The sequence below is a fragment of the Melospiza melodia genome, chromosome 3 (assembly GCF_035770615.1).
Source record: "Melospiza melodia melodia isolate bMelMel2 chromosome 3, bMelMel2.pri, whole genome shotgun sequence".
Lineage (NCBI taxonomy): Eukaryota > Metazoa > Chordata > Aves > Passeriformes > Passerellidae > Melospiza > Melospiza melodia.
Window position 1 is genome coordinate 57,815,334 of NC_086196.1, and position 16,893 is coordinate 57,832,226.

The 16,893-nt window shown below is 39.0% G+C and overlaps 1 protein-coding gene across 2 annotated transcripts in view; it reads left to right on the forward strand.

Moving 5' to 3' along the window:
• Nucleotides 1-16,893, forward strand: part of LOC134415903 (protein ELYS-like) — a 41,190-nt gene extending 24,297 nt beyond the window's left edge. For both annotated transcript variants that reach the window (XM_063151894.1, XM_063151896.1), the window contains exons 19-36: nt 5-61; nt 1,236-1,382; nt 2,119-2,306; nt 2,479-2,623; nt 2,717-2,848; nt 3,384-3,531; nt 3,617-3,767; nt 4,313-4,420; nt 4,899-5,094; nt 5,956-6,150; nt 7,330-7,759; nt 8,276-8,375; nt 9,282-9,388; nt 10,566-10,726; nt 11,732-13,523; nt 14,309-14,442; nt 14,888-14,994; nt 15,509-16,893. In XM_063151894.1, coding sequence (XP_063007964.1) covers nt 5-61; nt 1,236-1,382; nt 2,119-2,306; nt 2,479-2,623; nt 2,717-2,848; nt 3,384-3,531; nt 3,617-3,767; nt 4,313-4,420; nt 4,899-5,094; nt 5,956-6,150; nt 7,330-7,759; nt 8,276-8,375; nt 9,282-9,388; nt 10,566-10,726; nt 11,732-13,523; nt 14,309-14,442; nt 14,888-14,994; nt 15,509-15,695 — 4,485 coding nt within the window. In that variant the 3' untranslated portion in view covers nt 15,696-16,893. The remainder of the gene's footprint in view (nt 1-4; nt 62-1,235; nt 1,383-2,118; nt 2,307-2,478; nt 2,624-2,716; nt 2,849-3,383; nt 3,532-3,616; nt 3,768-4,312; nt 4,421-4,898; nt 5,095-5,955; nt 6,151-7,329; nt 7,760-8,275; nt 8,376-9,281; nt 9,389-10,565; nt 10,727-11,731; nt 13,524-14,308; nt 14,443-14,887; nt 14,995-15,508) is intronic.

The window sequence follows — 16,893 nt, forward strand, 5'->3', positions numbered from 1 at the left end:
TCAGGCCCTGCTGGATCTCTATTTGCTAGAAAGCATTGAAGAAAGCGACAAACATGCAATTGTATCCTTTCCAGATTTTGTTATTAATTCTTCAGTGTGTGCAAAAAAAAGCTTTTCATACTTCTCACCTGTGTGTGGTTAACAACACTTTTAAATTTATGCCTCAAACACAGTGTGACTGAACACATTTATAATAGAATTAAGTCCTTGACAGAAGCATTTTTTAATTTCTTTCTAGATTGGAAGTTTACTGATTTCTTTTTAAAATATTTTGTTGAAAAGTCTCTTCTCCTATGAGAAAACATGTTCCCTAAGTTGAGTTCAAGGTAAAAACCTCACTTAGTTCTTTGCAATTTTAATGCAGTTACTAATATTTTAAGACACCTCTATATGTAGCATAGGACTGCTTGTGAGTATGGTGCCCTAAAATGTACTGTTTCAGAGTAAAAGGGTTTGTAACAGTTGCTTTCCAGTTGCTGATTTTTGCCAAAATCATTTGTTTCCCAGCCTTACTAACAGTTTGGTTTTGGGTATTTTTTGTGTGAAAAGTGCAGGCACACTGGATATTCATTGGGCAAAAGCCTAATTTTTAGGCTGCTGGAACATGCAGAATTACCTTTGTTATTTGTTGGCTAAACCAAGAGTAGAGCCTGGAGAGTAAAAGGGTTAAAAATGGTTGTGGTCCCATGCTGCCTTATTCAGACATGTTCCTAACATGGGATGTCAGAAAGGGAAGATGACACTTTTGAGTGAGGGATCCACATGCAGTTTTAAACACAGTTTCAAGCAGTCAGTGCCAAGTTGCATTGTAAGGGCACCATAATTTGAGTTGGTTGTGTGAAGACAGGAAATGGGGAGAATAAACAGGTGTAGAACTTGTTTTCTTTAATAATTAGGCATTGGATGGTGAAGTGTGTTGCCTGTCCAGCTGGTAGCTTCACTGACAGAAGCAGAAGCCTGGGTTTGTAAGAGCAGTTTATAAACACCCAGTATCTGCCTCTTTGATTGCCTTACAGAAATCCACAAGTGTTTCTTTCTGGAAGTATATTCAGAATACAGTTTTGAGATCAGGACCTGCCTATTGATATAAAGGTTTTTAATAGCTTAAAATGGCAAGATCAATACATTAGGATTTGCTGCTTCCTGTGATGATAATATTACTATGTTTTGCTAAATGTAATGTGATACAAGTTTTTTGTTTTAGTGATTTATTCACCTTAATTAGATACTCTCAGACAATTTACCTGCTGCTAGACATTATGCATTCCTTTCCAAATAAAACAGAAACTTCAATTGACTCCTTTCCAACTGCCTTTGCTATCCCTTGGGGTCTTGTTAAACTGATTCAAGGGTTTTGGCTTCTAGATCACAATGATTATGAAGTAAGTATGAAACAGTTGAGTTGGACACACATTGCACTGCAGAGCTGTAACCAATAACATTGTTTTAAAAATTGATACTTAGGTATAAGGAGCTATTGAAGCATTGGAAGCGTTTTTTTAACACTGGTCTGACATCTTCAGTAACAAGTTATGATTTGAGATTTTGTTTTAACTACTTTAACAGAAAATTGATTGAAACAAAGGAGTAATCAACTTAATGCTTAATATTTGCATTTTTAAAGCTGTCCGTGGTTAGGTTTACAGCAGACAGGTTGGGCACTGTTTCTAGAAGAGTGTTTTAGGTACTTGAAGCATGGAAGCTTTGATGATAACAGGAACATTTGAGACTAAAGACAGCAGGAGTGGCTTTTCAACCTAATAGCTATTCTTCCTGATACTGAATGTTGTTCTTGTCACTGTGCTAATACGACCAATTTTTTTATAGCGCAAGTTACCAAGTAATGTATTTCTTAAAAGCGCTGTCTGTACACGGGGTTTTGTGAACTTAAAAAATCTGATTTGTTCCTCTTAAAGCATTCACTCTGTTCTGGGTGGCTGATATTTTTTCCCCTGCAAATAACTGAAGAATTTTACTGATGTGTCCTGGATCAAGTATTTTGTTATTTAGACCTCTCAGTTGGTCAAACCCACATCCAGCCTTGCTGCAGAAAGTTTTGACTCTTTGTTGCCTGGCTGTGTGTATCTATGGTAATGAAGCTGTTCTCAACTTGTGCAGAATTCCCTGGCCCTGCTCTTCCATCCAGCTACACTCAAGACAGTGTCATGGCAGCACATGAGGATAATCCAGTCCCTGATGTGCCAGGGGGAGCACAGGCGAGCCCTCAGGTACATGCAGATGATGAAGCCGTCCATGTCCAGCAGCAGTGAGGTGCGGCTGTTCCTCACCGTGCTCTTGTCCAACAGGTAAGGAACCTCCCCTCTTTTGGCATTCACATCTTGGGAAATGTGGAGAACTGATGGCACAACTGGGGCTCCCCTCCATTTCCTTTGAGCTTTGAATGGATACCCTCACTGTGGGGCATCTTTCTGGCCTCAGTGTTCTCATTCTTTTCCATGTCCTAAACCTTAACTGTAGGTGCATGGTGGAGGCTTGGGGTCTGTTGCAGCAACACACCACGAAGTTAAACATAGAAGAGCTGCTAAAGCACATGTATGAAATCTGTCAGGAGATGGGGCTGATGGAGGATTTGCTGAAGCTGCCCTTCACAGACACAGAAAAAGTGAGTTTGGAGAAGAAACAAAAAAAACCTTGTCTCTTGGGCAAGAGAAGAGGCAGAATGGTGATGATGTTTGAAATGTGTTATTTCTCACAGGAGTGTTTGGAGAAGTTTTTACAGACCAAATCTGGTGTTCAGAACCATGAATTCCTCTTAGTCCACCATCTGCAGCGTGCCAACTACATCCCAGCACTCCAGCTGAATCAGTCCATGAAGGCCCATCTGTTGGTAAGGGTAGCAGTCCTGCTGTGTGAAATTATGAATTAAAACTTACAGACCACGATGGACTCCAGTTAAAAGAGTTTGTTTGCATCTGAGGAATAAATATGTATCTTGTCTTTTTATTCAGTTCCTCAGATCCCTCTGTCATGTATGGTTTAGGTTATGGAAGTTGTTTGTGTTACTTGTTTCTGTGGAATGAAGAGTACGTTGTATGTCATGTCTCGTATCTGGCTTTTACCTGAGAGCAGTCTAGATGCTCCACAGGTAAAATTTGCCTTATGGTTTTTAGTTGTAAGTTTTGAAGTTGTTTGGAGTTTTTATGTTTTTGGTTTTTTTTTACTAGTCTTCCTTGCACTTTCCCGAAACTACCAGGTGAAATTGATGTGTGGTCCCGGGTGGAATCTAGAATTTGCTGTGGTTCTGTGCAGTGGATTTGTTCTCCTTTGTCTGTAGAGTAAATTTAGGCCTTAGCAGAGACAGTCCTGTGCAATGAACTTCTGGTGAATTGTTAACTTCTTGCTTTGCACATTTCCTTTGTCAGAATGATCGTGATCCTCGTTTGAGAGAGAGAGCAGTAGCCAGAAATTCTCTCTTAGACCAGTATGGCAAGATCCTTCCCACAGTCCAAAGGAAGCTGGCAGTAGAGAGAGCCAAGCCGTACCGTTTGCCTTCATCGGTCTTAAGAGAAGGTAATTTGAGAGAAGGGAACGAGGATGTGCAGCTGGCCATCACTTTGAATGCACAAGGCTGACACTGCTCCCTCTTGCTTTACAGTGCCAAGGCCAAAGCCATTATCAACAGCAACAAGGCAGGCTAATGCAGGAAATGTGCATACAAGAGCAACTTTCATCAGTAAAGTGTTGTCCAAAATTGGAGAAGTATGGCTAGGAAATGAGGAGAAAACAAATACCTCACGATATCATAGGTAAGCAGCCTTTTATAAAAGTTACTCTTAAGCTGCATGTTTGGAGAGGGAGGTGGAGAGAGAGTGAGTTGTAGGAGAAGAGAAAGATATTTCAGTTTGAATTGTGTTAGTTTTTTGGCGGGAAGGTGGACGTAAATAAGCTTTGTTTTGCTTTTCTGCACATATATAACAGCTGACAATCAATTCCTCATGTGCAGTGTTTGGAGAGTTTTTCTGCTATGATAATCTTCTCTATACACATGCACATATTTACATTATGGCAAATGTGTTTACAGTGTTTAAGAAGCTGAAACTCAACCTGTTTGTCACTACCATGAAGCTCTTGGTGTACCAACTTTTATAGACTCATTTGTGTGATCGTCACAGTAATCTTTTACCAGTTCCTGCTTGGTTATTTAAAAATAAGCAGAATTAGTGAGAGTGGAGAAGAGGCTTAAAATTGTCAAGTGATTGTCCTACATGGGATGTAGTTAGATAAACTTGAATTCTGATATGGCTGGGCTTTGAGGGAATAAAAATCGATTATGTTTTCATTTTCCTTCTAGTCCTAGAACTACAGAGCCAGCAGTCAGTACACATCCTCTCCCTAGTGCAGAGTTGCCTGATGCATTTCTTGGGACACCTATTACAAAACTTTCTCAAAGGTGTTCAAGGTATAGTAGATCTACAGACTTTATATTTCAAAATTGTATTGTTTATCATGTATATACATGTGCATGTGTGTATGCTTTTTTTTGATTTACCAAGGATTGTGATGGATTTAGTGTTGCATCTCAAAGAAAAAGTCAACTTAGGGACAAAATTAGGTAGACAATTTGAAATGGTCCCTGCATTGAAATGTATATGAGTTTTCTCCGCTACTGAGAATTAGGTCACTTGTGCAACATAAAATTGGGTATTCTTATGTCAGAGGCAGGGATTTAGGAAATTAGGTATGAAATGTAAAGAAATAATGAAAAAATGCTCCAAAGTGCCTGTCACTTGTGTGTGGGACTGATTGATCACCCCCTGCAGTGAGGTTGTATTTCTTGTTTGTCCAGTCTTTTTGTTCTGCATCATCTGAGATAATCACAGCATGTTTTTTTTTCATTTATTAATTGATGTTCCAGTTTGAAATGTGTATTTTAACAGGTTGCTGGATTTGGTGGTTCGTCCTGTTCCTTCCCGCTCAGTGGCGCAGGAGGAGAGCTGGCAGTCCCCGTGCAGAGCTTCCACTTCTTTTGTGGCATCCAGCCCCCTGAGAACAAATGCACAGCGCTCCAGCTCCCAAAACAATCTGCCAAGAGCATCAGAGTTGAATTTACTGGAAACTCCTCGTGTGGTCAAGGTTTGTATTTTAAAAACTCAGTAGCAACCAACCAAATGAAAAACTTGTGAGGTTTGTTTTAAGTGAAATCACGAAAGTATTTAGTAGAAGTGCTTCTGGATTGAAATTTTTAGTATGCACGTGGTTATTACATACACAGCCCTTTTGGAAGCACTTAGTTGGGAACAGTCTTTAAGCAGGAAGCTTTAATTCTCAGTTGAGACAGCTTGTCCCATAGCTTTGTGAACTAAATTTATTTTTATTGTATGGAACAATTCCATCTTTTCACCTTCTTGTGAAGTATCATCCATACTAATGAACTAACTTCAGCCTCCTCTTTTGAAAACCCTTTCAATACTGTAAAATAATCTGAGATAAGAGCAGCTGAATGCTTCTACATGAAGATGCGTAGGTATTTCTGCAGCAGCGTCACTTCCTCTTGTGTGTGGCTGATTAATTAAGGAAAAAGCTGTGTCTGTTTCTCTGCAGAATGGCTGTCAGATGCAGTGACTGAAAACGCTACTGTGCAGAGTGAAGTTGTGTGCCTTTTATAAGAGTAGTGTAGGAATTGCAAAAATTAGTGGATAGGAGATAACATTGCAGAAAACAAGATGTCATATCCTTGTTTCCTGAAGAAGTAATTTTGAAAAATAGTGTTTATTTTGCTAGCATTACAAAGACAAACGAAGGGAAATAGAAAAAGCATGCATTTTTGTCTTTACAATGTCAGTATTTTTGGGAGAACGGTGCAGAGGCAAAACTTTCTGCTGCTATAAACTCAGTTCACAGTTTAGGGTAATTATATTTTTGTCATTTAAGCACAGTCTTCTATTTTGATGATTTAATTTGTTCTAAATTAAGTGTTTTTATTTCTTTTCCTAGAGAGCTAAAGTTTTGGCCACATCATCTGGTTTTCCTGGGTTTACTCCTCAGTCTATTCTCAGGTCCAGCCTTCGCACTACACCCCTAGCAACTCCCTCTGCATCCCCAGGACGATCAGTTACTCCTCCTCTACGAGCAAAGGAACCTCGAATATCTTTCAGGGAAGAGAGCTCACATGCAAAGTGGACTGTTGGGGTAAGCTGGCCTGCAGTTAGTGAGTTTTGCAGATGGTGCTGTGATTTAATTTAGATTTATCTATATTCCTTACACTGAGAATCTTGATTGTGAATCAGAATGGCAGAATTTGGTTAAAAAAAAAGATTGTGTTATGCTACACATTTTATAACATGGTGTTCTTGCAGGAACATACTCATAATAAACATCAGGGACCATGGTGGGCTTTACTCAGATGTTCAGATTGTTAGTTCACCTTTCAGCTGTACTTTTTCAAATGGTAGTGTTGCAGGAAGGTAAGGAATATAGATGGAGCCACTTGTTTGGGTTTGTTAAATTTTGTAAGTTGAATATCTGGGAAAGTAACAAAAGTCATAAAGATGCATTGACTCTCAACCTGTCATTTTGCAATGTTGGATTTACTTAAATGATGGTGAAAAGAGACTCCTGATGAAGAGAACTGTAGTGTTTTGTTCTCTCAGGCCTAAAGTTCTTGGGTTAGCTTCTTGCCTTGCACCAGGAGTAGTATCCATGTAGTTTTCAAATGCAGTGGGTCCATCTTGACCAGCTGTGGTCCCTTCTGCTCCTGCAGCTGGATTCTGTGGTTCAGCCCATCAGCCAGTTGCCAGCATAATGTGCCCAAATGGGGGGCACAAGAAGGGCATGTGCTGCAATCCCATGTCTGAGCAGCTCTTGTATGTTACAAGGAGCTGCTCAATTGTAACAAGATGTACTCTCTCCTGTATGAAATTCTTACTAATAGTGGCACTGTGGCCAGATTAATTTGCTTGTTCCATGCCACAGGCATAGCTGAACACCAGCATGTTTTAGTCGTGCACAGGTCTTTGTTGAAAGGGCAACCATAAAATAGAGAAATCTTGAGCTAGGGTTTTACTAGGAAAAGCTTTGTCTTCCTGAAAACACACTAGTAAAGCCAGTGAAGAGCCTTCAGAGGGCATTGTGAGCAAGACTGATTTAATCTTAATTCTTCAATGTCATGGAAACTCAATAAGCAATCTAAAGTGTAATAATTTTTATACTCAGCCTTAAATCTAAGATAATGCTAGAATGAGAATTAATTTTGCATTGGTTCACTAAGGGGACATGTGGAACTTAAAAAAATCAGTATTTATTGGGTTTTTTTTTGTTTTGCTTTGACAACAAGCAGACTCATGTTGCTGATCTGAACTTCTATTTTAGGTGACAGAAGATGATAAAGCATTATTTGGAACTTCATCTGAGCAGCATCAAGGCTTGGTAGAGGATGCTTGGTCTGAAAGCGGAACTAAACCAACTCTGTTTACTCTGAGCAGTCCTGGGGAAGATCGTGCTGAATTGCAGGAGTCTTTAGAAAGCATGGCTGGAGATGATTTGGAGAAGATGGATGTCAGCAAGGAAAACAGTAACTTCTCTGTCAGATCAGACCAGACTACTTTGGAGTATCATGATGCGCAGTTGCCTGGTGATTTTGAAGATGATGTCATCTTTATATCTGCTAAACCAGCTAATTCTTCCTCTGAAGCAACTGTTGATGTTCAAGAATTGGAGAAGGAGGAAGAAAGTGAAATGGTTGAAGATAAACCTTTCCAGATAGAACAACCAGATCCTTCAGGGCAAAGAAAAGAAGCAGGTATGTTTCATCATGTGATAACCTAAGTTTCTGAATTTTTTAAATGTCTTCAAAATATTGAATTACTGAAGAGTGCAGCAATTAATGATGAGTTTTCAAGTGCTCTGGGCTTTTAAAATGACCTCTGTATTTTAAGTTCTTTTTTCGGTGTCCTGGACCTTATGAATGTATACTTTCCTTGGCTGACTTTTTTTTTTGTGCAGTTGCAGCTGAAAGGCAACAGTGTGGGAGTTTTGAAAAGTATACACATTTAAAACTTTGGCTTCTGGTTATGTGTTAGGAGCACTTCTATAATTTGCAGGAATTTTTATGTTGTTTGACTGAAGTTATTCATCAGGCTTCTTGTTCTGCTGGAAAGAGCACAGGCCATCTTTGCACTTGAAGTCTTGGTAGCATTATTTTGTTAAGTCCCTACCCTAGATGACATGCATAAAGGATCACTTTAAACTCATATGAGCAGTTAAAAAGAAGTGATGTTGAGTGCAACAGGAAGTCATCTGTCTCTTCATTTTGTAGGATTTGTGGAAGAAACAAGTGCTGAATATCAGACCCTTCCTGAGTATAAGCCAGTGTTTAAAGCTGCTGAGGCTGCAACTTCTGGGGCTGGAAATGAAGGGTGAGCTTATGAAGTAGATACATCTTTGGGTTCACACAACATATAGCTGTTGGTTTTTCTGTGTTTGAAAACTGGTTTTGACCTGGGATTAGTTCTTCCTGTGTTCTTATATGTAAGGGCTTGTCTATTCCATCTGTCTGTGACCAAGAGTAATCTGACATGAATGTCATACATATTGACTAGCTGTCAGTTTGAGCCTTTTTTCTCAAATCATTGCAGACCACAAAGTATGATGATAAAGACTTCATTCAACAGTCCCATACAGACCTTGAGAGAGTTACTAAGCAGATGCTCTGAACATAAGCCATGGAATTTTTTTTCTGAAAATTGTGTAGCTAAAAATGAATCCTGAGATTCCTGTAACTCCAGTGGGTTTATTTTGGAGTTTGAATGCTTTCTGACAGTATTTTTACTTAATTTTTGTTTTCTGTGTGTGCTCAACTAGCATCTACTTGTTTATTGAAAGGGAAGCCGTTTTCTCACCAGGTACTTTAAAAGCTGCAGCTGCTGAGTGATAAAGAATGTCAGCAATGAGAGAACCTTTAATTTCAAGTGGTAACTTTCACCTGTGCAGACTTATGTTCAGTTCGTTCTGAACCTCTTATTGTAGTTGCCTTCTTTCTATAGAAGACAAATAATACATTATTCTGTAATGCACCTCTTACATTATTATCTAGTGTTGGATTGCTGGAAAGAATGTTAAGTACTTGATTGATTGCATAAAATGAGTTGCAAAGTGAATTATGAATTGAGTCACAAATTGATTTATGTTGATAGAGGAATTCCTAATTTTTCTTGTATTTTTTTGTGATTTGAAACTTGAAGATTTACAGTGAGAAAGTAATTTGTAAAGCTCTTAAAGGTGTGTTTTCAAGCTTTATGATGAATTTCTCTCTTTTCATGAAGTGCAACAACCTACCAGGAGTCTGAAATGACCTCTTCATCAGACGAAAAAGCCATACTGGTTGCAACAAACCCACAGCTTGCTGAATCCCCGGAGGCAGACAGTGAATGTATGTTGGAAATGTTCTGTGTGGTGGGGTAGCAGAGCTCCTCAAGTGAAATGTGTAGTTTGCCATACCACTGTAGGTGTCTCAGATAGAAGTAGTAGTAGCATGTTACTGCTAACTTTCATTAAACTGTAGAGAGAACACCCTCCTTAAAGAAAGTCCTTGGAGAAAGTGCATAGTGAATCTTTTTATTCTTGATCAAAATATTGAGATGCTGGTAGAACTTAAAGTATTATAAGGACAGATCAGTATTTATTTTAATGTTGTACACCACTACCAATTTATGTGCCATGGGATGTGCTGCTTGATTTACTATTTTAAAAGATTATGCATCCTCAGTATGCAGACTGAAGGAACTGTCTTCCAGCCACATTTTCCTCTTTTTTTCTCCTCCATGGGCTTGACAACTGATTTTCTCCTCTTTCTTCCTTGCTGTGGGGCTGCATCCTTTACCTGACCTGTAGTTGTCACAGTTTAGACCCAGTTGACAACTAAGCCCCACACAGTCACTCACTCATTTCCCCTGGGTGAAAGGGGAGGAGAATGAGAGAGCGCAAGGTGAAAAAACTCCTGGGTTGAGATAAAGACACCTTAATAAGGAAAGCACAAGTCTTGCATGCAAGTCAGGCAAAACAAGGAATTCATTCACTGCTTCTGATTGTCAGGCAGGTGTTCAACCATCTCCAGGAAAGCAGGAAAATGGGTCATGGGAAGGAAGACAAACACCATAACTTCTAATGTCTCCTGCTTCTTCCTTCTTTCACCTGCCTTTTATGCCGAACATGATGCCATATTTCATGGGATGTCAGTTGGGGCCAGCTGTCCTGGCTGTGTCCCCTCCCATCTCCTTGGGCACCCCCAGCCCATTCACTGCTGGCATGGTGTGAGAAGCAGGAAAGGCCTTGGCTCTGTGTAGGTGCTGCTCAGCAGTAACTAAAACATCCCTGTTATCAACACTGCCTTCAGCACAAATTCAGAATAGAGCAGGACCAGCTACTATGAAGAAAATTACTATCCCAGCCAAAACCAGCACAATAGTTTTACCTTTTGGAGAAAGCCCAATATATGTGGTAGGATGGAGAACCATATTGTTTGCTCTTGCTAGCTCTGTTACTTCTTTTTGCTTAAACTTAGATCATTTATATAAAGGTTAAGATAAAATTACATAAATCTCTTCTAGCTGTGATAAGTATCCTTGACAGTGAGGACATGGTCAGTGCTCCGTCTCAAAATCGCCTTGAGGGCAAGGGTGTGCATGTACCTGAAGAATGTAACCCTGAAGCAGCTGAAGCTGAAGAAGTCCCTGTTTCTAGCAATCCTCCAAAAACTGAGGAAATTAATGTAAGTAAACTATTTTCCCATTTTCTACACAATAGAACAGTTTGCAAATTGAGGCCTGTTCTATTGGCAATTTGGAGGCACTCAAAAATGTGTCTGTTTCTTGAGCTGCTTAACACAAATTAAAAACCTCAGTGTTGTAAGGGCAGATATGTTTTTCTCTTCTGCATTCTCTGTTCCTATAACATGAATGGGACCTGTCAAGACTTAGGCCTTTGAGGGCAAACAAAACCAAAATAAAAGCCTAAACTATTTTTGAAATCAGCTAGGCATTCATTTGATTTACTTGAATTCAAACCTTATTTTACTTTAAAAATAGTTTTAATGTTAAAGACAATAAGAAAGTTATAGGAATGCAGCTGCTTTGTACTGGTAACCAGTTACCAAAGGACAAAAAGATGTGGGAACCAAACTCAGAATTATTTAGGTGCTTAGGTCATTTGTTCCTTCTTAACACACAGAATTCCCAGTAATGAGTGCATTTTGGTGTCAAGAGGTGGAGGTATTTAGTAGCTATATGTTATCTCATGCAATCCAAATGACGCCTCAAAGTGCAGTGTTGAGTTGTTGGATGTGATACCTGGCCAGTGTAAGTGCTACTGTCAGAACTATCATAACTGAATCTTTTAGCATTGGGTACCCAATTGTGTTTTACCCTGTCAGAGGCAGTGGGTCACTCTGCACTGCTCCACAGCCAGAGGGCACTGCAATGCGATGGGCACCCTTGGCCGTGTACACACCTTGTGTTGGATAAGTGCTCCTGGTCATGGGCCGTGGCAAATGGTCAGTTCTGGAGAGAAATACCAGAAACAGAGCATGTGAATTGCACACGGGGACTGCTCTGATCCTTGTGCCTCAAACACATAAACTCTCAGCTGGAGTACAAAAGCACATTGTTTCACATTCAGGGATGGTCTTAAGGGAACTGTCCTCAGTTTCATCTAGCTCAGTGTGAAATTAGTCTGTTTGGTATTGAATAAAGTATTAACAGATATTTTTTAACTTTAGGTTATAGAAGATACCTCAGAACCAGCACCTGAAACATCACCATATAGTGAGCTAGATCCATCAAATGTTCTTCATTATAGCTATGAAAATATAGAGCAACAGTTTGCATGTGATTTGCCTGATAACAAAGATAGTGAATGTGATGCAGCTGAGGGAGATGGCGACCTTTTTCTATCTCAGAATAATTTTACCTTAGTTTTGGAAGGAGAAGAAGGGGAAGCAGAAATGGGAGACCCTACATCAGTAGATGCTTCTAAACCAGATGACACAACAAAAGAAGAAAAGCCTGTGTCCAATTTAGGAAATACTGAAAGCCAGGAACATGTTACAAACTCAGTGTCCACTGTAACTGGTGATCAGGAATCTCAAAATATTGCAGAGTCACTCCCATATGTGCCTGAACCTATTAAAGTTGCCATTGCTGAGAACTTGCTGGATGTAATCAAGGACACGAGAAGTAAAGAATTTACATCTGAAGTTGTAGAACAATCAATCCATGAAACCATAGGTAAAAAGGTAACCAGATTCCAGAAGGCAAAAGCTCCTTTAACACCTGTGCTAGAAGCAGTGGGAGAGGAAACCAGCAGGCATCATTATGGCACTGCTCCACGAACACGCACAAGGGGACGGCTGGGTAGAAGTCTGGGTGTTCTGTCAGCAGACACTCAGCAGCTGCTGAAGACAGACAGCCCTGCTCTGCTTGGCCTGTCTCCTCGGAGAAGTACCAGGCGAACAAAAGAAGCACCTGAGACTCCCAGGCTCCAAACAGAGGAAAATGCTCAAGAGGAGCAAACACCTGTGACACCTGTTACTCCTAGGAGAGGTAGGAAACCTAAACTGTCCAATTTAGAAAAAACAGAGAGCAGCCATTCTGATGGACAAACCTTGTCTGACAGTACACGGCCTGTTACTCCCAGGAGAGGATTAAGGAGAGCAAAGGAAGCTGCATCTGAACTCCAAGAACAGCCTATTGAGGAAACGCCTCTTGCTGAAGGCAGCGTTACTGCTTCTTTCACTTCCAGAAGGACTAAAGGAGGAAAAAGTTTGGGTGGAAGTCCAGAAACTGGCAAGACTGATACTGATCATCAAGTAAAATCAGCCGTCAGTCCCAGTAGAAGTGCCAGAAAGATGAAAAGCTTTAGTTTACAATTTACTGAAGATACTGTCAAGGATCAGCAGGTGCAGCTTAGTGACCAACTCCTTTTACCAGTGCCAAGTAAAAGAGGCAGAAGAAGAAAGATTAGTTCATCAGAAGTTTCAGAAAATTCTGATCTTGATGTGTCTAAATCATCTGTTCCTCAAACAGAATTTAAACTTCCTGTCACACCTAGAAGAAGTGCTAGGAAGGCGGCACAAAACGTCGTGGCAGACCAAGAGTCTGCCTCTTCTCAGGAAGACATACATTCAGGTGTGAAGGTAGAAGCCCTTCATACTCCTAAGAGAAAAACTAGGAGAGTGCCACAAGAGAACCCAGAAAAAGTGGATACTCATGAACAAACTCCTGCAGAGCCAAGTGAGGAGCCAGCCACACCCAGGACTACAGTGAGGACAGGGCGTCGGGGCAGGAAGAGGAGATCAGTGTCAGAGGAGACCTCCCAGGTACCTGAGGGCAGTCCTTTGCTGCTGGAAGACATAAATGCCTCAGGACAAGATCAGACATCCAGAGCTCTGACAGATCGGGTTACAAGGACCAGATCCCGCAGGACTACCATCCATCAGAAACTGGCTGTTGAGAAAAATGAGGCTTTCCTTTTCTCTCCTCCTCTCACAAAGCTGACAAAGAAATTTGAAGGTAGGTGCACTGTGTTTATATGCAAAAGAGGGCATAGCCTCTTCTTTAAACCACTGAAAACAAACTGTGAGGATGGCTTTAAGTATTGTAAAGAATGTAAGCATGCGAAAGAAAAAATTTGCCAAGAGGCAGTTCACCTTTTGGCTGAAGTCTGTGTGACTGCCTGCTTAGTTCTGGTAGAAATAGATTATGAAGCTGATCTAAGCCATGAAATTAAATTCAAGCTATATTTTTGTAAGGAACTTGATTTCTGTCACATTTTGAAAACCAGAGATTATTTGTGAATATGTGATTGCCACCCCTTCCCCCCCAACAGAGATATAAAGGATGTGTGTTTCCGAATTCTGTTGAGTTTTCAAGTTCAGATGAGCTGCATCTTCCAACAAACTGTACAGTTGTTTAATTATATGATTCTTTTTCATGAGTGTATACTTTGTCAGTGAAATTACTGTACCTAGGAGTTTCTTAATTAGAGTACATGATAATATTTTTGAAATATGTAAGGATTGTTGATGCCTCTGGAGTATAATACCTGATTATTATATTTTTGTAGGTGCAGGTAAAATCACTACATTGGCTTAGTTTTGTTTCACTATTTTTATGGTAAAAGAATGAATCCCAAGAGGCAGTTACTGGGAGGAAAATGCCTTTGCATGGAGTGTTTATAAAGCTGATTGAACCTTTATTTTGGGAAGCTATTGTGCTCTTATTTGTCAGCTGTAATGTAATATTACTGTCCCTCATGTATAATGTATGTGCATGCTAACAATGCATTGTCATTTTAGCTGGAAAAACAGACCATCCTGTGCAGTTCCAGGATTTGGACCCGGATTTGTCTTCTCAATTTGTCTTTTCACCCCCTCTTTTGAGGTCAAGGAGAAAAACTGTAGCTAGCATTTCCCGAATTGTGAAAGAAGCAGTAAGTAAAAAGTCCCGTTGTCCCATGTTCTTGATTTAATTCTGTACCATTTTTTGAGATCATGCTTTGCCCTTTTCATTGGAAGCATATCTAAAAAGAGCTTTAAATGAATCAGCTAAAAATTTTATTGTTTTTCTTCATGAAAACTAGATTCAAAACTACGAAAGTCAGTTTTGAATCTATGTAAATCAAGAATTGATAAATACTGTTTTGCTTTTAGCAAAAGGCACAGTGGCTCTCTTTAAACTCGCTTCGTATGTTATCTGTTAATTTCAGAATTTTAACTTTTAGGATGGTAAAATAATTTGATGTGGAAGGTTTGTTTTTGCAAACAAAGGGTACTTTTGGAAATAACTTTGGCATGATTTCGTAATGAAAAAAAATTATTATTCCATAGACGTCTAAGAACTTGTTCATGAGTATCATTTTTGTTGTTTTAACATAGGAGCTTCCAGCTAAAGAGGAAGATGATACCAAATCTATAGAGGCCGGGGTAAAGCAAAAATTGAAGAGAGGTAGAACTCCAAAATCAGAAATGAAGAAAGGAAGCAAGTATGAAATAAGTTCTGAACAGTTATTTGCATTTCTTAATGTGATGGTGACTCAGCTGTTAAGTGCCTAACTGCTTCTTCCCCACTTGGCTGTGCAGGTCTTCTCTCACTCCATCAGCCTGTCCAGCTCAGCCTGCTGGTCTAATAGGCACCTTTCCCCATTCATGGGTATGGTTTGCTAATGGAAATGGAAGAGGGAGGGAATAGAAAAGGGCAGGTGGATACTAATTGCAGTGATGACATTGCAATGCTCTTTCACTGTCTTATTCCACCTTAAGAACTCACGCTCTTCCAGTTCAGCTTCTCATACAAGGTGGGAGATGGCCAGACAAGGAATAAAGGGAATGTGGAAGCCAAACAAACCTGATTTATGTACCTTTTTACCTTAATTCTATCTACAAAGAGAAGACCATGCATTTATTTTTTAATTGATTTTGGAATTCCATGTAGTTTTTTTCCTCTGTTAAATACTCTTAGTACTGAAAAATTGATTTGATGCCTGTCCTTCTTTTCAGAACCACAAAAGATTCTTGGTCACCTCCACCAGTTGAAATAAAATTCATCTCTCCTTTTGGAAGTCCAGTGGATGGAACAAAAACCAAACAGAAAGAAACTACAGAAGCAGCAGGGAAGACCCTAAGAAAGAACAAAAAAAGACTGTCTAATTTTCCAAAGCCAGTTGTGCGCCGGAAGATGCTGTAACTGTTTTTTTTTTTTAAGTTTATAATGTACACCACTGTTTGTAAAGTCATCAAAATTGTGTGAATTAGTAAAAAGAAGAAAAATCATCTAATTTGGAAGAGATAATTTATATAAATTATTGTAAAATTTCATAAAAAGTGGTCTTCAGTAAGTAACTCCATATGGAGTGTGATTTCCTCAGTCAATGCAGTTTTCTATTTTATATTAAGACTTCATACATTTATATAATATGTAAATACAGCTTATTTTAGGAATGTTAAATAAAAATGTATACTTCACAATGTGCTTACTGTCTGATAGCTTTTTGAGGGAATATTGGGTTGAATGACCTGTATTGCTCAGAACTTTTAATGTTGGTTTGTGGGAGTTACAGACTCCCAAAAGTGATTCCAAAAGCTTTTAAAAAGTTTTTTTAGAATTCCTGTAACAAGTAAACATTTTAAATATACTAGTTTTAATTTTAAAATTACATTTGACCTTCTGGAACAAATAATTGGACTTACAATACAAACTGGTAATTCCTTATATTCACGGTTAAGTTGTACTATATTGAAGTCAGAATGTAAACAATTGTGTTTTAAGCTGTGCAATATATTTTTTTTTGTATTTGTCTTAAACTTTGGGAAAGCTGCTCTTTAGTTCATAAAACCAGATCACACCTCAGATGTGTCATTATTTCTTAAAATCTGTTGTCAGCAAAAAGTTAACTGTACAGATGGTGTGATGCTTACAATAGCATATCACATTTAAAGGGATACTACCCAGATACTTTGAAATTTGAGCCAAAATTATTTTCGTAATATGACTGCTACTACAATTGAAATGCTTACTGTCTGTAAACATGCTTTGCAGTATTTGAAACCTGCATATCACAGCACTGAAAATCTGATGGTAAAGCCTATATAATAGTCTGAAAAAGGTACAAAAATGTACAGAAATCTTAGTTACAAACCGTATTTTTGAATAATTATTTCATTAACAGTGTTGGGTTAAGGAGTATATGTCCCTATGAAGTTTCAATTTGTATAAATAAAGTCACAAACCTATTCTTTTAAAAGCAGACATGGAAGTACTATTTTGATGTGCAGTCTTTTAGACAACGGATTATTTTTCTGTATGCTAATTTATATATGGATGCAACTTTGAAGACTACAGAATGGTGGAACCTGATATTAAACTTTTCAATTAGTAAAAACTA